Here is a 22,998-nt window from a genome sequence, read left to right as displayed (position 1 = left end):
CTGTACTAAGCGCTTGGGAAGTACAAATTGGCGACATATAGAGACAGTCCCTACCCAACAGTGGGCTCACAGTCTAAAAGGGGGAGACAGAGAACAAAACCAAACATACCAACAAAATAAAATAAATTGAATAGATATGTACAAGTAAAATAACTAAATAAATATGTACAAACATATATACAGGTTCAATCTAACCCGAGCCCCCTCCCTTCCCCGGGCAGCTCCTCGGACGACCTGGGGTGACAGCTACCTAACCTGGCTCCGGCGGAAAGCTACCCGGCTCTTTCCGGATTTCGGTTTTCCCGGACGGCGGCTTGCCCACCTCCGGCGTTTTCCCTGGGGGAGGCTCCGGGCTCCGGTCGGGCTCGATGACGGCACCCCGCCAGCTAAGCGTTTAGTCCAGTGCTCCGCAATGAATGAAGACGGACCACGGTAAAGGGCGCTCACCTTCTTTTAAGCCCAGAATCCACATGGTGTCCAGGGCGTCGATGAGCGTCAGGCCGAGGCCGAACCATTCGCTGAAGGACTTGGACAGCGGTTTGAGCTCGTCGTGGCCCCAGGCAAAGGCTCTGTAGCCCTTCCACGCGTGGCGGAAAGCTTCGATCACGGCCAGCTGCCTCTCACTGAGCGGCCCTGGGAAAGACAGGAGCAGGCGGGCTCCGTTGGCGGCCCGGGAAGCCCCGGGATTTCACTCCCCGACCCCGGCACTTCGATCCGGGACTGAAACTGGTTTTCACGCCCGTCTCCTCCTCGGGACCGTCAGCTCCTCGTCGGGTGAGGGCTGCGTCCGCCACGCTAACGCAGCGCTCTGCACAGGGTAAGTGCTCGATCGGTGCTGCCGGTTGATTCATCCTGATCTCGAATTGGTGGTTTGGGGGCCCTCGCTTTCAGACACACAAACGGCCGCAAATCCAAGGGCATAAACCCGGGGTAACGACGCACCCGAGAAAACAAAACAGAAAGGAGGCCACCACTCGACTTTGAGCCCATTATTATGTAGGGACCATCTCCGTGTGTTTTTTTTTAATGGCATTTATTAAGTGCTTACTATGTGCAAAGCACTGTTCTAAGCGCTGGTGATTATAGCTGTAAATATTTATTACTCTATTTTACTTGTACATATCTATTCTATTTATTTTATTTTGTTAATGTGTTTGGTTTTGTTCTCTGTCTCCTCCTTCTAGACTGTGAGCCCGCTGTTGGGTAGGGACCGTCTCTAGATGTTGCCAACTTGGACTTCCCAAGCGCTTAGTACAGTGCTCTGCACACAGTAGGCGCTCAATAAATATGATTGATTGGTGATCAGGTTGTTCATTCACTCAAGCGTATTTATTGAGCGCTTACTGTGTGCAGAGCACTGTACTACGCACTTGGGAAGTACAACTTGGCAACATATAGAGACGGTCCCTACCCAACAGTGGGCTCACAGTCTAGAAGGGGGAGACAGACAACAAAACAAAACATATTAACAAAATAAAATACATAGAATAAATCCCACGGGGGGCTCACAGCCTTCAACCCCATTTTACAGATGAGGTAACTGAGGCTCAGAGAAGTGAAGAGACTTGCCCAAAGTCACACAACTGACAATTGACGGAGCCGGGATTAGAACCCGCGACCTCTGACTCCCAAGCCCGGGCTCTTTCCACTGAGCCACGCTGCTTCTCTGCCACGTCTGGCCAGTGGCAGAAGGTTCGTGGGACAGTGAGGCGGTGTGGAGACGGGCGGGTGGTGCTGTCGCCAGTCAAATCCGGAAAATGGGGATGTAGACTGTGAGCCCCCGTGGGACAACCTGATCACCTTGTACCCTCCCCAGTGCTTAAAACGGTGCTTGGCACATAGTAGGCGCTTAACAAATGCCATCGTAATTATTATTATTATGTGGCAAGCCTGGAGAGAGGGGGACATCGCAGGAGAAGGAGCCCGTTCTTGGACCCAAATGGCGGAGGGGGCCATGACAGATGCCCGGAGAGGGGCAGGGGGGGTCCCAGCGGGCCGCCTCAGAGCTGACCCCCCCGGGGGACGGACGGTCAAAGATAATTTGTCACTGGGGCCACCGGAATGGGCATAAGCAGGTGTGACCTTTGACCTGTGGCCACAAAGAGGATGAGATGGGCTCGATATTCCGTTTCAGCCCGTCTGAGGGGAGAGAGGGGTGTGTGTGCGGATGTGCCAGCCAACCGACCAAAGATCTCCCGACGGTGGGCAAGGAAACTGCGGAGAAGGAAAGGAGAAATTCCGATTCCCAGGAAGCAAAGGGGCTGGTATTTTCCCCCCCGGAGCAAGAAGGGCCAAACCAAGCTCTTTCTCTCCCTCTTTCTCCCTCTCCCCGCCACAGACTGAGGACTTTTTTTTTAACCACGGCCTTGGTGCCCGTGACCGATGGGAAAGGAGGCCGGGGCGGGGGGGCTCATGATCTATATTAACATTTTCTGCGGGACGTCTTTGTTTGCGGTTCCAAGTTTTCACCCGCATCGCCCCGCCGGTTGCAGACATGAGTGATTCGAGTTTCTTAGTTCCTCCAAGTAATTAGGCGGCAGCGCTGTTAGGGTGCTGGCCAGACCCCCGCTTTAGACCGTAAACTCGTTGGGGGGGGAAGGAACGCGTCGTCCCCCTCTGTTGTATCGCCCTCTTCTACGCGCTTAGTGCAGGGCTCTGAGCCCGGGGATGTGCTGAACGACTCCGGATTGAGTTCGCCTCTCCCTCGTTCCTTTGAGACGCCTGGTTTGGCCCAGGGCTCCTACGGCTAACTTGGGGTCGGCGTCTTGGCCGGGGGCGTCCAATCTAACCCGAGCCCCCTCCCTTCCCCGGGCAGCTCCTCGGACGACCTGGGGTGACAGCTACCTAACCTGGCGCCGGCGGAAAGGCGAGCTACCTGGCTCTTTCCGGATTTCGGTTTTCCCGGACGGCGGCTTGCCCACCTCCGGCGTTTTCCTGGAGGGAGGCTCCGGGCTGCGGTCGGGCTCGATGACGGCACCCCGCCAGCTGCAGGACGAGACCGGGAGAGGATCAGGGGGAGCGCAGCGCGTGACGGATGACCCTCCTGGGCTCCGGTTGCCCCGTCACCCCTGGTTCGCCCTCGCGAGGGGTGAGTAGGGTTGAATCCCCGTTTTACGGAGGAGGAAACTGAGGCTCGGAGAAGTGAAACGACTTGTCCGAGGTCACACGGCTGACAAGTGGGTACTGAACTTGGCTGCGCCACTTGACTGCTTTTCTTCTCTTTCCTTCCACTTTCAGAGAAGCGGTGTGGATTAGTGGGCAGAGCCCAGGCCTGGGAATCAGAGGACCCGGGTCCTGATCCTGCCTTCGCCTCCTGTCTGCTGTGTGACCTTGGGTAAGTCACTTCACTTCTCTGGGCTTCAGTTCCCTCATCTGTAAAATGGGGATTAAGACTGTGAGCCCCATTAGGGACAGGGACTGTATCCAACCTGATTACCCACTATCTACCCCAGTGCTTAGCACATAGTGAGCACTTAACAAGTACCATAATTGTTATTATTATTACATTTCACTCCTCTGGGCCTCAGTTCCCTCACCTGCAAAATGGGGATTAAGACTGTGAGCCCCATGTGGGGCAGGGACTGTGTCCAACCTGATGCTGAGCCCACTGTTGGGTAGGGACTGTCTCTATATGTTGCCAACTTGTACTTCCCAAGCGCTTAGTACAGTGCTCTGCACACAGTAAGCGCTCAATAAATATGACTGATTGATTGGCACATAGTAAGCACTTAACAAGTACCATAATTAATTATTATTATATTTCACTTCTCTGGGCCTCAGTTCCCTCACCTGTAAAATGGGGATTAAGGAAGTGAGCCCCATAAGGAATGAATGAATGAATTCAGTAGCCTTCCCAGACTGAGCCCCCCTTTTTGCTCTGCTCCTCCTCCCCTCCCCATATGTTGCTGACTTGTACTTCCCAAGCGCTTAGTACAGTGCTCTGCACACAGTGAGCGCTCAATAAATACGACTGAATGAATGAATGTGGGGCAGGGATTGTGTCCAATTTGATTAGCTTGTATCTACCCCAGCGCTTAGTATAGTGTCTGGCACAAAGTAAGCACTTCAAAGATACCATTTAAAAAAAAAAGTGGAGCCGGGATTAGAACCCAGGTCTCGATTCTCAGGCCTGTGCTCTAACCATTAGGCAATGCTGCTTCCCTTTGTCACATTTCCCTTATTTGCCAAGGAATGATTTTAGTAAATAATAGTAATAATAATGATGGCATTTATTAAGCGCTTACTATATGGCAAGCACTGTTCTAAGCACTGGGGGAAATAGAAGGTGATCAGGTTGTCCCATGTGGGGCTCACAGTCTTCATTGGAGAAGCAGCGTGGCTCAGTGGAAAGCGCACAGGCTTTGGAGTCAGAGGTCATGGGTTCGAATCCCAGCTCCGCCACGTCTGCTGTGTGACCTTGGGCAAGTCACTTCACTTCTCTGAGCCTCAGTTACCTCATCTGGAAAATGGGGATTAAGACTGTGAGCCCCACCTGGGACAACTTGATCGCCTTGTATTCCCCCCCCAGCGCTTAGAGCAGTGCTCTGCACATAGTAAGCGCTTAACAAATGCCATTATTATTATTATTATTATTCATCCCCATTTTACAGATGAGGCAACTGAGGCCCAGAGAAGCCAAGTGCCTTGCCCAAAGTCACACAGCTGACAAGTGGCGGGGCCGGGATTAGAACCCACGACCTCTGACTCCCAAGCAAGCCTGGGCTCTGGACACTGAGCCACGCTGCTTCTCCAGTGAAAAGCTAATTTGCTAAAAATGGGAATTATCGGCAACGCCGTGACAAAATCTCTAATTGCATTTAAGCAACGAGTAGTCTCGAGAAGGTTTCAAAACACCCGCCAGGGTTAAATCTCAAGTATTTCTTTGCTGCAATTGGTTTTTCTGGGAGGATTTAACCTACCCACAGATTTTGAATGAGTCCTAATCCAAACTGCTTTAGATGCTCGCCTTGGGCCCTCGCACTAAATAACTGCAGTTTGCTATGGCGTTTATTAAGCACGGACCGTGGGCTTGAGAAGCAGTGTGGCCTGATGGCAAGAGCCTGGGCTTGGGACTCGAAAGGCCTGGGTTCTAATCCCGGCTCTGCCTGCTGTATAATCTTGGGGAAGTCGCTTACCTTCTCTGGGCCTCAGTTCCCTCACCTGTAACACGGGGATTAAAACTGTGAGCCCCATGTGGGACGACCTGATCACCTCATATCCGCCCCAGCGCTTAAAAAAGTGCTTGGCACATAGTAAGCGCTTAACAAATACCACTGATTGAGTCTCTTGGATGAGCCTCCTTGTGTGTTTTCTTTTTCTTTCTCTCCCCCTGTCCCTTCCGACATTTCACCTACCTAATAGCAGTCTTCTCGCTCTCCTCCTTATTCCCCTCTTCGGCCTTCTTGGGGTCGTCTCGGGGTTTCTCCCTCAGGTCCTTGCGGGGGGCTCTGACCTGCAGGTTGGGAGGCCTCCGGCGGAGATGCTTTTGGGGTTTCTGAGGAAGGAACGTAGAGGATTACTGATCTGTACGTAACAGGATTATTTATTTGTACTGATGTCTATTTATTCATCCTGACGTCTACAGCACTCAATATAGTGCTCTGCGCCCGGTAAGCATCATCAATCATCATCATCAATCGCATTTATTGAGCGCTTACTGTGTGCAGAGCATTGTACTAAGCGCTTGGGAAGTACAAGTTGGCGCTCAATGAGTAACACCAAGCGACAAGGCCTTTTGGATTTCCTCCGACCCTGGCATGGGGGGGAGGGGGGCTTTTTTTGGGGGGGGGGTCCCAGGGATTGCAAGAGCCGAGGGGGGCTGGGCATCTCTCCAAGGCCTCTGAGGGGCCTGCACTATTCATTCCCATCTTCATATTCATTCATTCACCTGTATATATGCTTGTACATATTTATTACTGTTAATTAATATATTTATTTTGTTTATTTTACTTGTACATACTTATCCTATTTATTTTATTTGGTTTATATGTTTTGTTGATATTAATTTATTTATTGTATTTATTTTACTTGTACATATTTATTCTATTTATTTTATTTGGCTTATATGTTTTGTTTTTTATTTATTTATTTTACTTGTACATATTCTATTTATTTTACTTGGTTTACATGTTTTATTTCTATTTATTTATTTATTTAATTTATTTATTTTACTTGTACATATTTATACTATTTATTTTATTTGGTTTATATGTTTTGTTGATATTAATTTATTTATTTTATTTATTTTACTTGTACATATTTATTCTATTTATTTTATTTGGCTTATATGTTTTGTTTTTTATTTATTTATTTTACTTGTACATATTCTATTTATTTTATTTGGTTTATATGTTTTGTTTCTATTTATTTATTAAATTTATTTATTTTACTTGTACATATTTATACTATTTATTTTATTTGGTTTATATGGCTTGTTGATATTAATTAATTTATTTTATTTATTTTACTTGTACATATTTATTCCACTTATTTTATTTGGCTTATATGTTTTGTTTTTTATTTATTTATTTTACTTGTACATATTTTATTTATTGTATTTGGTTTATATGTTTTGCATTTATTTATTTATTTTACTTTTACGTATTTATTCTATTTATTTTATTTGGCTTATATGTTTGTTGATATTAATTAGTTATTTTACTTGTACATATTCTATTTATTTTTTTGGTTTATATGTTTTGTTTCTATTTATTTATTTTACTTGTAGAGATTTATTCTATTTTACTTGGTTTATATGTTTTGTTGATATTATTTTACTTGTACATATTTACTCTATTTTATTTGGTTTATATGTTTTGTTGATATTTACTTATTTTATTTATTTTTATTCTGCATATTTATTCTATTTATTTTATGTGGTTTATATGTTTTGTTGATTTAATTAATTATTTGTAAATATTTATCCTATTCATTTTATTTTGTTTATATGTTTTGCTTATATTAATTTATTTATTAATTTTATTTATTTATTTTACTTGTACATATTCTATTTATTTTATTTGGTTTGTGTGTTTTGTTTAAATGACCTTATTTATTTTATTTATTTATTTCACTTATTTATTCTGTTCGGTTTATATGTTTTTTGTTTATTTATTTATTTTACTTGTACATAGTTATTCTATTTATTTTATTTTGTTAATGTGTTTTGTTTTGTTGTCTGTCTCCCCCTTCTAGACTGTGAGCCCGCTGCTGGGAAGGGACCGTCTCTAGATGTTGTCAACTTGGACTTCCCAGGTGCTTAGTACAGTGCTCTGCACACAGTAAGCGCTCAATAAATACGACTGAATGAACGAATTTCCATTCTGGGGTTTTCCCCTACCTGAGGTAAAACACTCACAAAGCCTCCCGGGTCGGCGTCGGCGTTCCGCGGAGGGGCCGGCAAGACCACGGGATTCGCCGGTTTCGGTCCCCGGATTTCCGGCTCTGTTTTCTGATCCTCTGGTGATCGGCTCGTCAGGGCTAAAGAGGAAAACGCTCGTTAGCGGATGCTCCGTTTGCAGACAAAAATTTTGGCGGGGGGCTAAAAAAAAAAAAAATCGCTGGGAAAGAAAGTCATCCCAAGGATCTGCCGGTCTCTCCAGAGGCTGATTAAAGCCAGGAGAGTCATTCACTCAATTGTACTTGGGTAGGGACCGTCTCTATATGTTGCCAACTGGTACTTCCCAAGCGCTTAGTACAGTGCTCTGCACCAAGTAAGCGCTCAATAAATACGATTGGTTGATTGATTGATGAGCACTGGGCTAAGCGCTTGGAAAGTACAAATCGGCAACATACGTCTCTGTGTTGTTCTACTGTCCTCTCCCAAGCGCTTAGTCCAGTGCTCTGCCCGCAGTAAGCGCTCACTAAATACGATAAAAATAAAAATAAACAAATTATATATATATATATATATATATATATAAATTTCAGATATATATACATACTGCTGCATTGTACTCTACCAGGGAGATCCTATCATAGTTTAGAGGAGGGAGATACACATCAATAAAAATAGATAAATTTGGATATATATACATACTGTTGTATTGTACTCTCCCAGGGAGATCTTATCATAGTTTAAAGGGGGGAGATAGACATTAATAAAAATAGATAAATAAATTTCAGATATATATACATACTGCTGTATTGTACTCTCCCAGGGAGATCCTATCACAGTTTACGGGGGGGAGATAGACATTAATAAAAATAGATAAATAAATTTATAATTTATTTATAATAAATTATATATATATATATCTTAAATTTATCTATTTTTATTTTTATCGTATTTAGTGAGCGCTTACTGCGGGCAGGATATATATATCCTGTTGTATTGTACTCTCCCAGGGAGATCCTATCATAGTCTAGAGGGGGGAGATAGACATTAATAAAAATAGAGTGAGTGAGTGAGTGAGTGAATGAATGCCAAGTCCAGTTTCAGGCCTTCGTCTCCCCATTTCTCCTCCCTCTGCCTTCACAATCTGCAGTTCACGGGCAGAATGCGCTAACCTCCTGGCGCTCAATAAATAGCACTGAACGAGGGATAGGATTCCACCAACTCCCCTATCCTTTAGGTAACCCCGCCCGGTTTGTTTCTCCCAGGTTTTTGCACCGCCGCGCACCCCAGATACGCTCTCAGGGCAAAGGCAAATACCCCGCTGATTTATCTCTACCTCTCCAGTGGCCTGCGATATTAGTGTAGGAGATGCCTCCACAGAGCGCCAAGAAGGCAAACAGGAACAGGATGACGCTTCGCTGCAATCGGGACAGCTGCTTCCATTTCTGCAAAATAAAAGGGGGAGGAAAAAAAAAAAAAACCACCACGAAAACGGTTTGGACTTTGTTCCCCCAAGATTTCCGTAACAGGAGTCGGGACCGAGGAGGAAAGTCGGAGCAACTGAAATGTGTGAAGGCGGCCCGCCTCCTCCTCACCTCCCACTCCCTTCTGCGACGCTCTTTCTCCCTTTGCTCTTCCCCCCGTCCCCCGCACGATTTATATCCATCTCTGTCATTTTTAAATTTATATTGATGTCTGTCTCCCCACCTCTAGACTGTCAGCAGGGAATGTTTATCGCAGTACTGCACTTTCCCAAGCTCTTAGTACAGTGCTCTGTACACTGTAAGTGCTCAATATATTTGATTGAATGAATGGGGCTATAGCACTCAGGTAAATATCTGTTATTTTATTTATTTCTATTAATGTCTGTCTCCCCCTCTAGACTGTGAGCTCACTGTGGGCAGGGAGTGGGTCTGTTATAGTCATTTAATCGTATTTACTGAGCGCTTGATGTGTGCAAAGAACTATACTAAGTGCTTAGGAGAGTACACTATAATGACTGACACATTCCTGCCCACAAGGAGCTCATAGTTTAGAGGGGGGAGATAGACATTAATAAAAGTAGATAAATAAATTTCAGATATATATATATACATACTGTTGTACTGTACTCTCCCAGGGAGATCCTATCATAGTTTAGAGGGGGGAGATAGACATTAATAAAAATAAGTAAATGAATTTCAGATTTATATACATACTGTTGTATTGTACTCTCCCAGGGAGATCCTATCATAGTTTAGAGGGGGGAGATAGACATTAATAAAAATAGATAAATAAATTTCAGATATATATACATCTGTTGTACTCTCCCAGGGAGATCCTATCATGGTTTAGAGGGGGGAGATAGACATTAATAAAAATAGATAAATAAATTTCAGATTTATATACATACTATTGTACTGTACTCTCCCAGGGAGATCCTATCATGGTTTAGAGGGGGGAGATAGACATTAATAAAAATAGATAAATAAATTTCAGATATATATACATCCTGTTGTATTGTACTCTCCCAGGGAGATCCTATCATGGTTTAAGGGGGGAGATAGACATTAATAAAAATAGATAAATAAATTTCAGATATATATACACATACTGCTGTATTGTACTCTCCCAGGGAGATCCTATCATAGTTTAGATGGGGAAGATAGACATTAATAAAAATAGGTAAATAAATTTCAGATTTATATACATACTGTTGTATTGTACTCTCCAAGGGAGATTCTATCATAGTTTAGAGGGGGAAGATAGACATTAATAAAAATAGATAAATTTCAGATATATATACATACTGTTGTACTGTACTCTCCCAGGGAGATCCTCTCATAGTTTAGAGGGGGGAGATAAACATTAATAAAAATAGATAAATTTCAGATATATATACATCCTGTTGTATTGTACTCTCCCAGGGAGATCCTATCATAGTTTAGAGGGGGGAGATAGACATTAATAAAAATAGATAAATAAATTTCAGATTTATATACATACTGTTGTACTGTACTCTCCAAGGGAGATCCTATCCTGCTCCCAGGTGCTTAGTACACTGCTCAATAAATCCGACTGATTGACTGACCAAAACCCGCCAGGGGCAATTTCTGGGAAGCTAAAATTCAAAGAGAAATAGTTCTGCATCTTAATTTCCTGCTCAGCTGAGAGGACCAGTCGCGGAAAGTGTTGGCACCCAGCCCACGAGCGGGTTACAGTGCTTCCTGCTGCCCGGGCACACGGAAATGTTGGAAAGGGACAAAGGGGAAAACAGAGAGGGGCTTTCTGTCGCCGTGCCCTGGTCAGCCGATGCCTCCGTCCGAGCGTCCGGGCCACAGGGAAAAGCAGCGTGGCCTGGGGGATGGAGTCCGGGCCTGGGCGTCAGGTCATGGGTTACCCTTACGCCGCCAAGTACGAAGCGAAGATGAGGGAACTGAGGCACTCAGACGTGAAATGACTTGCCCAAGATCACGCAGCAGACAAGTGGCAGAGCCGGGATTCGAACCCGGGTCCTTCTGATTTCCAGGCTCCCGGGCTCTATCTGTTACACCAGGCTGTTCCAATCAACCCAAAGCCCTGTCGACCTCCTCCAAGAAGTAGTAAGAATATTACTTTATTTATTTTATTTTGTTAGTACGTTTGGTTTTGTTGTCTGTCTCCCCCTTTTAGACTGTGAGCCCACTGTTGGGTAGGGACTGTCTCTATATGTTGCCAAATTGGACTTCCCAAGTGCTTAGTACAGTGCTCTGCACACAGTAAGCGCTCAATAAATACAATTGATTGACTGATTGATTGATGGGTTCTAATCCTCGCTCCGCCACTTGCCTGCTGTGGGACCTTGGGCAAGTCGTTTCCCATCCCCGTGCCTCCCTTTTCCGGACTGTAAAATGGGTGTTAAATGACTGATCTCCCTTAGGCTGGGAGCCCTGGTTCTGACCTGATGATCTTCCTCCCTTTAAAGCCCTACTGAGAGCTCACCTCCTCCATGAGGCCTTCCCAGACTGAGCCCCCTCCTTCCTCTCTCCCTCCTCCTCCCCCGCCTTATCTCCTTCCCCTCCCCACAGCACCTGTATATATGGATATGTGTTTGTACATATTTATTACTCTACTTATTTTACTAGTACATATTTATTCTATTTATTTTATTTTGTTAATATGTTTTGTTTTGTTGTCTGTCTCCCCCTTCTAGACTGTGAGCCCACTGTTGGGTAGGGACCACCTCTAAATGTTAATAATAATAATAATGACGGAATTTATTAAGCGCTTACTATGTGCAAAGTACTGTTCTAAGCGCTGGGGAGGTTACAAGGTGATCAGGTTGTCCCACAGGGGGCTCCCAGTCTTCATCCTCATTTTCCAGATGAGGTAACCGAGGCCCAGAGAAGTGAAGTGACTTGCCCAAAGTCACACAGCTGACAATTGTTGGAGCCAGGATTTGAACCCATGACCTCTGAATCCAAAGCCTGGGCTCTTTCCACTGAGCCACGCTGTACTTCCCAAGCGCTTAGTCCAGTGCTCTGCACACAGTAAGCGCTCAATAAATACGACTGAATTTGTATTTTCTTGATATGTTTTGTTGTCTGTCTCCCCCTTCTAGCCTGTGAGCCCGCTGTTGGGTAGGGACCGTCTCTAGATGTTGCCAACTTGGACTTCCCAAGCGCTTAGTACAGTGCTTTGCAGCGTGGCTCGGTGGAAAGAGCCCGGGCTTTGGAGTCAGAGGTCATGGGTTCTAATCCCGGCTCTGCCACTTGTCAGCTGGGTGACTTTGGGCAAGTCACTTCAATCAATCAATCACTCGTATTTATTGAGCGCTTACTGTGTGCAAAGCACTGTACTAAGCGCTTGGGAAGTACAAGTTGGCAACATATAGAGACAGTCCCTACCCAACAGTGGGCTCACAGTCTAAAAGGGGGAGACAGAGAACAAAACCAACCATATTAACAGAATAAAATAAATAGAATAGATATGTACAAGTAAAATAAATAAATAGAGTAATAAATAAGTACAAACATATATACATATCTACAGGTGCTGTGGGGAAGGGGAGGAGGTAAGACGGTGGGGATGGAGAGGGGGACTTCACTTCTCTGCACCTCAGTGACCTCATCTGTCAAATGGGGATGAAGACTGTGAGTCCCCCCGTGGGTCAACCTGATCACCTTGTAACTTCCCCAGCGCTTACAACAGTGCTTTGCACATAGAAAGCGCGTTGTGACTTTGGGCAAGTCAATTCACTTCTCTGGGCCTCAGTGACCTCATCTGCAAAATGGGGACGAATAATAATAATGATGGCATTTATAAAGCGCTTACTATGTGCAAAGCACTGTTCTAAGCGCTGGGGCGGTTACAAGGTGATCAGCTTGACCCCCGGGGGGCTCACAGTCTTCATCCCCATTTCCCAGATGTGGTAACTGAGGCCCAGAGAAGTGAAGCGACTTGCCCAAAGTCACCCGGCTGACAATTGGTGGGGCCGGGATTTGAACCCATGACCTCTGACTCCAAAGCCCGGGCTCTTTCCACTGCGCCACGCTGCTTCTCCACTTGTCCTCCCCAATCAATCAATCGTATTTACTGAGCGCCTACTGTGTGCAGAGCACTGTACTAAGCGCTTGGGAAGTCCCAGGTGGCAACACATAGAGACGGTCCCTACCCAACAGTGGGCTCACAGTCTAAAAGGGGGAGACAGACAACAAAACCAAACACACTAACAAAATAAAATAAATAAATAAAGTGCTTCCCAAGCGCTTAGTCCAGTGCTCTGCACACAGTAAGCGCTCAATAAATACGACTGAATGATTGAATCATCTGTAAAACGGGGATTAAGACCTTGAGCCCCACGTGGGATCAAGTACAAGGCCAACTTGTCCTTCCCAAGAGCTTAGTACAGTGCTCTGCGCACAGTAAGCGCTCAATAAATACGACTGATTGATCACCTTGTATCCACCCGGCGCTTACAACAGTGCTTTGCACATAATAAGTGCTTAATAAGTGCCATTACTATTATCATTGATAATAATGATTAATAATTAATCAGCATTAATCATTTAATTAATTAATTATTATGCATTATATATAATTATATATTATTATCTATCATATATAATATATGATTATATGCTATATATAATAATCATTAATAATAATTAATCAGCATTAATCATTTAATAAATTGATTAGTAATTATTATATATTACATATAATTATATATAATTATATATTATATAGAACATATCAGCACCATCAATCGTATTTATTGAGCGCTTACTATGTGCACAGCACTATACTAAGCGCTTGGGAAGTACAAGTTGGCAACATATATAGTCCCTACCCAACAGTGGGCTCACAGTCTAGAAGGGGGAGACAGAGAACAAAACCAAACATACTAACAAAGTAAAATAAATAGGATAGATATGTACAAGTAAAATAAATAGAGTAATAAAAATATCGATCACATATCACATATAATTATATATTATCACAAGCGTTTAATATTAATAATTAATAATAATTATTAATAATAAACACAATTGAATACAGTAATAAAAACACATATCATATGTAATCATATTTATTCATTAATAATGATCAATTATTAATAATTATTATTATTAATAAGCACAATTGAATAGAGTAATAAAACCATACATCATCTATAATTATATATAATCATATTTATTTATTAATAATTATTGATAATTAATAATAATTATTAATAAAAACACAATAGAGTGATAAAAACATAGATCATATATAATTATATATAATTATATTTATTTATTAATAATTATTAATAATTATTAATAATTATTATTACTATTACTAAACACAATTGAATGAATGAATGAATGAATGAATGAGCGACTGAGCGGTGTGGGCGCTCACCCTCCAGCAGGCCCGCCGCCGCCGCCTCCAGCCGTTGCCGCTGCCGCCGCGGGAGCGCCCGCCGTCGGCCCCCGGGCTCAGCAGCGTCACCGAGATGAAGTCCCGCCTCAGCGGCTCCGCCCCCGCTGCCGCCGCCGCCGGCGGGAACATGGCGGCCAAAACGACGACGACGGCGGCGGCGACACCGGCCGCCTCACGAAGCCCGGCCCCGACCCGACGACGCCATGCCGCCCGCCCCCTCCACCGCGCCTGCGCACACTCGGCGGAAGCGCTCGCCCCGGCCTGCGCACACGGGGCGAAAGCGCTCGCCCCCCCCTCCACCGCGCCTGCGCACACTCTGCGAAGGCGCTCGCCCCCTTCACCGCGCCTGCGCACAGGCAGCGCTCGCCTCCCCACCACTGCGCATGCGCCGCCTCGGCGAAAGCACCCGCCCCTTAAACTGCGCCTGCGCACACTCGGCGAAAGTGCCCGCCCCCTACACTGCACCTGCGCACAGTCGACGAAAGTGCCCGCCCCCTCCACTGCGCCTGCGCACACGCTGCGAAAGCGCTCTCCCCCACCGCTGCGCATGCGCTGACTAGGCGTAAGCGCACACCCCCTACAATGCGCCTGCGCACACTCTGCGAAAGCCCTCACCCCCTTCACCGCGCCTGCGCACACGCAGCGCTCGCCCCCCCCCCCCGCGCATGCGCTGCCTCGGCGAAAGCACCCGCCCCTTAAGCTGCGCCTGCGCCGACTCGGCCAAAGTGCCCGCCCCTTAAACTGCGCCTGCGCACACTCGGCGAAAGCGCCCGCCCCCTACACTGCGCCTGCGCGCACTTTGCGAAAGCGCTCGCCCCCTTCACCGCGCCTGCGCATACGCAGCGCTCGCCCCCACCACTGCGCATGCCCCGAGTTGGCGAAAGCGCCCGCCCCCTACACTGCGCCTGCGCCGACGTGGCGGACTCTCCCCCGCCCACGTAGCCGGGTCGGCCGCTTCCGGGTGCCTCTAGCCCGCACTCGACGTCTCGGTGGTCGTAGCCATAGCAACTGGATGCGGCCGGGGGCGAGGTACGCCTCATTCATTCATTCATTCGTACATCCATTAATAATAATAATAATAATAATAACGATGGTATTTGTTAAGCGCTTACTATGTGCCAAGCACTGTTCACCTTGAGAAGAGAAGCACCATGGCTCAGTGGGAAGAGCCCGGGCTTTGGAGTCAGAGGTCGTGGGTTCGAATCCCAGCTCCGCCAACTGTCAGCTGGGTGACTTTGGGCAAGTCACTTCACTTCTCTGGGCCTCAGTTCCCTCATCTGGAAAATGGGGATGAAGACTGGGAGCCTCCCGTGGGACAACCTGATCACCTTGTTAACTTCCCCAGTGCTTAGAACAGTGCTTTGCACACAGTAAGCGCTTAATAAATGCTATCATTATTATCATTAACAAGATTAATAGAATAGTAAATATGTCCAAGTAAAATAGAGTAATAAATCTAGGCAAACATTTCTAGGCTGTGAGCCCACTGTTGGGTAGGGACCATCTATATGTTGTTGCCAACTTGGACTTCCCAAGCGTTTAGTACAGCGCTCTGCACACAGTAAGCGCTCAGTAAATAGGACTGAATATATACAGGTGGTGTGTGGAGGGGCCAACAAAGCCCCCATTGCCCTGTCTGACTCTGGGTACACGAGGTGGCCGAATTTCATTTTCCACTCATCTTCCCTCCTCGCACCCACTCCCCCAAAGTGAAAAACGTCCGACAAGAGGCTCATTTAGTATTTTTATTCAGGTACCTGGATGGGGGTCGTTGAATTGTGTGTGTGGATCAATCAATCAATCAATCAATCGTATTTATTGAGCACTTACTGTGTGCAGAGCACTGTACTAAGCGCTTGCGAAGTACAAGTCGTTAAGTGGATGGTGAAGGGAATGGTGGTGCTGTTGTCGACGCCAAACTACGGGCCCCAGGATCAAAATCAATCAATCAATCAATCATATTTATTGAGCGCTTACTATGTGCAGAGCACTGTACTGAGCGCTTGGAAAGTACAAATTGGCAACATATAGAGACAGCCCCTACCCAACATTGGGCTCACAGTCTAAAGGGGGAGACAGAGAACAAAACCAAACATACTAACAAAATAAAATAAATGGAATAGATATGTACAAGTAAAATAAATAAATAGAGTAATAAAATGGAGTAATAAAATGAATAGAGTCTGTGGTGGGGAGGGGGGAGATGGGGAAGGGCGAGGGTAGCCAGCTGCACTGAAAGCTTCCTCTTGTCAGGCAGTGGAATAATAATAATAATAATAATAATGGCATTTATTAAGTGCTTACTATGTGCAAAGCACTGTTCTAAACGCTGGGGAGGTCACAAGGTGATCAGGTTGTCCCACGGGGGGCTCACAGTCTTCATCCTCATTTTCCAGATAATAATAATGGCATTTATTAAGCGCTTACTATGTGCGAAGCACTGTTCTAAGCGCTGGGGAGGTTACAAGGTGATCAGGTTGTCCCCCGGGGGGCTCACAGTCTTCACCCCCATTTTCCAGATAATAATAATGGCATTTATTAAGCGCTTACTATGTGCAAAGCACTGTTCTAAGCGCTGGGGAGGTTACAAGGTGATCAGGTTGTCCCCCGGGGGGCTCACAGTCTTCACCCCCATTTTCCAGATAATAATAATGGCATTTATTAAGCGCTTACTATGTGCAAAGCACTGTTCTAAGCGCTGGGGAGGTTACAAGGTGATCAGGTTGTTCCCCGGGGGGCTCACAGTCTTCATCCCCATTTTCCAGATAATAATAATGGCATTTATTAAGCGCTTACTATGTGCCAAGCACTGTTCTAAGCGCTGGGGAGGTTACAAGGTGATCAGGTTGTCCCCCGGGGGGCTCACAGTCTTCGTCCCCATTTTCCAGATAATAATTCATCATCAATCATATTTATTGAGCGCTTACTATGTGCAGAGCACTGTACTAAGCGCTTGAGAAGTACAAATTGGCAACATATACAGTCCCTACCCAACAGTGGGCTCACAGACTAAAAGGGGGAGAGAGAACAAAACCAAACATACTAACAAAATAAAATAAATAGAATAGATATGTACAAGTAAAATAAATAAATAAACAGAGTAATGAATATGTACAAACATATATACATATATACAGGTGCTGTGGGGAAGGGAAGGAGGTAAGATGGGGGGGATGGAGAGGGGAACGAGGGGGATCAGGTGTCCCCCTCCATTAATAATAATGGCATTTATTAAGCGCTTACTCTGTGCCAAGCACTGTTCTAAGCGCTGGGGAGGTTACAAGGTGATCAGGTTGTCCCCCGGGGGGCTCACAGTCTTCATCCCCATTTTCCAGATAATAATAATGGCATTTATTAAGTGCTTACTATGTGCAAAGCACTGTTCTAAGGGCTGGGGAGGTTACAAGGTGATCAGGTTGTCCCCCGGGGGGCTCACAGTCTTCATCCCCATTTTCCAGATAATAATAATGGCATTTATTAAGTGCTTACTATGTGCAAAGCACTGTTCCAAGCGCTGGGGAGGTTACAAGGTGATCAGGTTGTCCCCCGGGGGGGCTCACAGTCTTCACCCCCATTTTCCAGATAATAATAATGGCATTTATTAAGCGCTTACTATGTGCGAAGCACTGTTCTAAGAGCTGGGGAGGTTACAAGGTGATCAGGTTGTCCCCCGGGGGGGCTCACAGTCTTCACCCCCATTTTCCAGATAATAATAATGGCATTTATTAAGCGCTTACTCTGTGCCAAGCACTGTTCTAAGCGCTGGGGAGGTTACAAGGTGATCAGGTTGTCCCCCGGGGGGCTCACAGTCTTCATCCCCATTTTCCAGATAATAATAATGGCATTTATTAAGTGCTTACTATGTGCAAAGCACTGTTCTAAGGGCTGGGGAGGTTACAAGGTGATCAGGTTGTCCCCCGGGGGGCTCACAGTCTTCATCCCCATTTTCCAGATAATAATAATGGCATTTATTAAGTGCTTACTATGTGCAAAGCACTGTTCCAAGCGCTGGGGAGGTTACAAGGTGATCAGGTTGTCCCCCGGGGGGGCTCACAGTCTTCACCCCCATTTTCCAGATAATAATAATGGCATTTATTAAGCGCTTACTATGTGCGAAGCACTGTTCTAAGAGCTGGGGAGGTTACAAGGTGATCAGGTTGTCCCCCGGGGGGGCTCACAGTCTTCACCCCCATTTTCCAGATAATAATAATGGCATTTATTAAGCGCTTACTATGTGCGAAGCACTGTTCTAAGAGCTGGGGAGGTTACAAGGTGATCAGGGTGTCCCCCGGGGGGCTCACAGTGTTCATCCCCATTTTCCAGATAATAATAATGGCATTTATTAAGCGCTTACTATGTGCAAAGCACTGTTCCAAGCACTGGGGAGGTTACAAGGTGATCAGGTTGTCCCCCGGGGGGGCTCACAGTCTTCACCCCCATTTTCCAGATAATAATAATGGCATTTATTAAGCGCTTACTATGTGCGAAGCACTGTTCTAAGAGCTGGGGAGGTTACAAGGTGATCAGGGTGTCCCCCGGGGGGCTCACAGTGTTCATCCCCATTTTCCAGATAATAATAATGGCATTTATTAAGCGCTTACTCTGTGCCAAGCACTGTTCTAAGCGCTGGGGAGGTTACAAAGTGATCAGGTTGTCCCCCGGGGGGGCTCACAGTCTTCACCCCCATTTTCCAGATAATAATAATGGCATTTATTAAGCGCTTACTATGTGCAAAGCACTGTTCTAAGTGCTGGGGAGGTTACAAGGTGATCAGGTTGTCCCCCGGGGGGCTCACAGTCTTCATCCCCATTTGACAGGTGAGGTCACTGAGGCGCAGAGAAGTGAAGTCCCCCTCTCCATCCCCACCGTCTTACCTCCTTCCCTTCCCCACAGCACCTGTAGATATGTATATATGTTTGTACATATTCATTACTCTATTTTACTTGTACCTATCTATTCTATTTATTTTATTTCGTTAATATGTTTGGTTTTGTTCTCTTTCTCCCCCTTCTAGACTGTGAGCCCACTGCTGGGTAGGGACCGTCTCTATATGTTGCCAACTTGGACTTCCCAAGAGCTTAGTACAGTGCAGTGAAGTGACTTGCCCGAAGTCACACAGCTGACAATTGGTGGAGCTGGGATTAGAACCCCAGTAATTGTGGTATTTGTTAAGCACTTACTGTGTGCCAGGCACCTTAGTAAACAGTGGGGTGGGTACGGGCAAATAGGGCTGGACACAGTTCCCGTCCCACATGGGGTTCGTGGTCTTAATCCCCATTTTACAGATGAGGGAACTGATGCCCAGTGAAGTGACTCGCCCAAGGTTACCCAGCAGGCAAGGGGCGGAGCCAGGATTAGAACCCAGGTCCTTCTGACTCATTTCATTCATTCATTCAGTTGTGCTTACTGTGTGCACAGCACTGTACTAAGCGCTTGGGAAGTACAAATTTGCAACATATAGAGACGGTCCCTACCCAACAGTGGGCTCACAAACCCCCAGGCCATGGCTCTGTCCACCAGGCCACACTGGTTTTGGTGGGACCGGAGGGGGCTGACGCAGGAAATCCGGGGCAGGCTGTGTTGGCTGTGTTTATCAGGCAGAAACTCCTCACCCTCGGCTTTTTTTTTTTTTTTAATGGCATTTATTAAGCGCTTACTGTGTGCAGAGCACTGTTCGAAGCGCTGGGGAATTTACAAGGTGATCAGGTTGCCCCACGTGGGGCTCACAGTCTTCATCCCCATTTTCCAGATGAGGGAACTGAGGCCCAGAGAAGTGAAGTGACTTGCCCAAAGTCACCCAGCTGACAATTGGCAGAGCCGGGATTTGAACCCATGACCTCTGACTCCAAAGCCCGGGCTCTTTCCACTGAGCCACGCTGCTTTTCTGTTCGCTTATTGAGTGCTTACTGTGTGCAGAGCACTCACCCTGGGCTTCAAGGCCGTCCATCCCCCGGCCCCCTCCTACCTCACCTCCCTTCTCTCCTTCTCCAGCCCAGCCCGCACCCTCCGCTCCTCTGCCACCACTAACCTCCTCACCGGGCCTCGTTCTCACCCGTCCCGCCATCGACCCCCGGCCCACATCATCCCCGTGGACTGGAATTTTTATTTTTTTTGTACATATTTATTCTATTTATTCTATTTTGTTAATATGTTTTGTTTTGTTCTCTGTCTCCCCCCTTCTAGACTGTGAGCCCACTGTTGGGTAGGGACCGTCTTTATATGTTGCCAACCTGTACTTCCCAAGTGCTTAGTACAGTGCTCTGCACACAGTAAGCGCTCAATAAATACGATTGAATGAATGAATGAATGAATGGCCTCCCTCCGCACATCCGCCCAGCTAGCTCTCTTCCTTCAAGGCCCTACTGAGAGCTCACCTCCTCCAGGAGGCCTTCCCACACTCAGCCCCCTCCTTCCCCTCTCCATCCCCCCCACCTTACCTCCTTCCCTTCCCCATATCACCTGTATATATATATGTTTGTACGGATTTATCACTCTATTTTACTTGTACATCTCTATTCTATTTATTTTATTCTGTTAATATGTTTGGTTTTGTTCTCTGCCTCCCCCTTCTAGACTGTGAGCCCGCTGTTGGGTAGGGACCGTCTCTAGATGTTGCCAACTTGGACTTGCCAAGCGCTTAGTACAGTGCTCTGCACACGGTAAGCGCTCAATAAATACGATTGATTGATTGACTGATTGGATGGGAGGCGGTGAGGGACTGCGAGCTGGCCGACAGGCCGGGCACCCTGGGCTCAAAGGCGAGGCTGGCACTCTCTGCCCCCATCACCGAGCCCCTGCCATCCTGCCCTGACCCCGGCAGACCCCCACGTCTTGCCGGTGGTGTCCTAGCTCGGCCCAATTCGGCCCTCTCCCTCTCTCCAGAGAGCTTAACAGCAACTAGCTGTGCTCTCTGAAGCCTCTCCCCTAGCCTCTCTGGGCCAGGTGGGACGATAATAATAATGATGGTATTTATTAAGCGCTTACTATGTGATGATGATGGCATTTATTAAGCGCTTACTACGTGCAAAGCACTGTTCTAAGCGCTGGGGAGGTTACAAGGTGATCAGGTTGCCCCACGTGGGGCTCACAGTCTTCATCCCCATTTTCCAGATGAGGGAACTGAGGCCCAGGGAAGTGAAGCAACTTGCCCAAAGTCACACAGCTGAAAATTGGCGGAGCTGGGATTTGAACCCGTGACCTCTGACTCCAAAGCCCGGGCACTTTCCACTGAGCCACGCTCATGTGCCAAGTACTGGGGGAGATCCAGATGCCCTCCCTCTGCCCATCCGCCAAGCTCGCTCTCTTCCTCCCTTCACGGCCCTACTGAGAGCTCACCTCCTCCAGGAGGCCTTCCCACACTGAGCCCCTTCCTTCCTCTCCCCCTCGTCCCCCCCATCTCACCTCCTTCCCTTCCCCACAGCACCTGTATATATGTATGTACATATTTATTACTCTATTTATTTTACTTGTACATATCTATTCTATTTATTTTATTTTGTTAGTATGTTTGGTTTTGTTCTCTGTCTCCCCCTTTTAGACTGTGAGCCCACGGTTGGGTAGGGACTGTCTCTAGATGTTGCCAATTTGTACTTCCCAAGCGCTTAGTACAGTGCTCTGCACACAGTAAGCGCTCAATAAATACGATTGATGATGATGATGAAGGTGATCAGGTTGTCCCCCGGGGGGCTCACAGTCTTCACCCCCATTTTCCAGATGAGGGAACTGAGGCCCAGAGAAGTGAAGCAACTTGCCCCAAGTCACACAACTGAAAACTGGTGGAGCTGGGATTTGAACCCGTGACCTCTGACTCCAAAGCCCGGGCACTTTCCACTGAGCCACGCTCATGTGCCAAGCACTGGGGGAGTTCCAGGGTAACCAGATCATTCCCCGTGGGGCTCACAGCCTTCACCCCCATTTTACAGATGAGGAAACTGAGGCTCGGAGAAGCGGCTTGCTCAAGGTCACACAGCAGACGAATGGAGGGGTCGCCATGAGAACCCACGTTCTCTGGCTCTCGCCACTGAGCCACGTTGCCATATTGTGATGTCACAATATACTACACCCCCGTGACATCATCGGGTCACATCACAACGTTTATCCCCCTGACCCAGGGTGACTCATTCCTAACAGACCCACTGCTTTCAACCGCTCACCTGTGAGCCCCGGCTCTTCGCTGGTGGTTCTTTTTTTAAATTATCATCGTCAAGAATAACTGGTATTTGTCGAGGCCTTACTAAGGGCCAAGCACCGGAGTCGACACAGGATCATCGGGTCCGTCGCGCGGCTCACGGTCTAAGCATCATCATCATCATCAATCGTATTTATTGAGCGCTTACTATGTGCAGAGCACTGTACTAAGCGCTTGGGAAGTACAAATTGGCAACATATAGAGACAGTCCCTACCCAACAGTGGGCTCACAGTCTAAAAGGGGGAGACAGAGAACAAAACCCAACATACTAACAAAATAAAATAAATAGAATAGATATGTACAAGTAGAATAAATAAATAAATAGAGTAATAGATATGTACAAACACATATACATATATACAGGTGCTGTGGGGAAGGGAAGGAGGTAAGATGGGGGGGATGGAGAGGGGGACGAGGGGGAGAGGAAGGAAGCAGGAGGTAGTGGGATTTAATTCCCATTTTACACAGGAGGAAACTGAGGCCCAGAGAAGGGACCCTGCCCAAGGTCACGCGGCAGATGAGCGGGAGAGCCGGGAATTAAAAACCACCTCAGACAGACGCGATAAAGAAAAACGTAAACAGGAGCCA

General features: G+C 46.6%; 1 protein-coding gene across 2 annotated transcripts in view; it reads right to left on the bottom strand.

Annotated features, from left to right (window-relative positions):
• The window catches only part of MAN1B1 (mannosidase alpha class 1B member 1), a 32,512-nt gene extending 18,116 nt beyond the window's left edge, over positions 1-14,396 (bottom strand). The window contains exons 1-6 of one of the 2 annotated variants that reach the window (XM_038767991.1): positions 14,201-14,396; positions 8,673-8,781; positions 7,340-7,479; positions 5,355-5,494; positions 2,876-2,985; positions 448-633 (exon numbers count right to left, since the gene is read on the bottom strand). In XM_038767991.1, coding sequence (XP_038623919.1) covers positions 448-633; positions 2,876-2,985; positions 5,355-5,494; positions 7,340-7,479; positions 8,673-8,781; positions 14,201-14,350 — 835 coding nt within the window. In that variant the 5' untranslated portion in view covers positions 14,351-14,396. The remainder of the gene's footprint in view (positions 1-447; positions 634-2,875; positions 2,986-5,354; positions 5,495-7,339; positions 7,480-8,672; positions 8,782-14,200) is intronic. The other variant, XM_038767992.1, reaches the window with a different exon arrangement.
• Between the last annotated feature and the right edge of the window lie 8,602 nt (positions 14,397-22,998).

The sequence above is a fragment of the Tachyglossus aculeatus genome, chromosome 27 (assembly GCF_015852505.1).
Source record: "Tachyglossus aculeatus isolate mTacAcu1 chromosome 27, mTacAcu1.pri, whole genome shotgun sequence".
Classification (NCBI taxonomy): Eukaryota; Metazoa; Chordata; class Mammalia; order Monotremata; family Tachyglossidae; genus Tachyglossus; species Tachyglossus aculeatus.
This window is presented reverse-complemented; position numbering and strand designations above follow the sequence as displayed.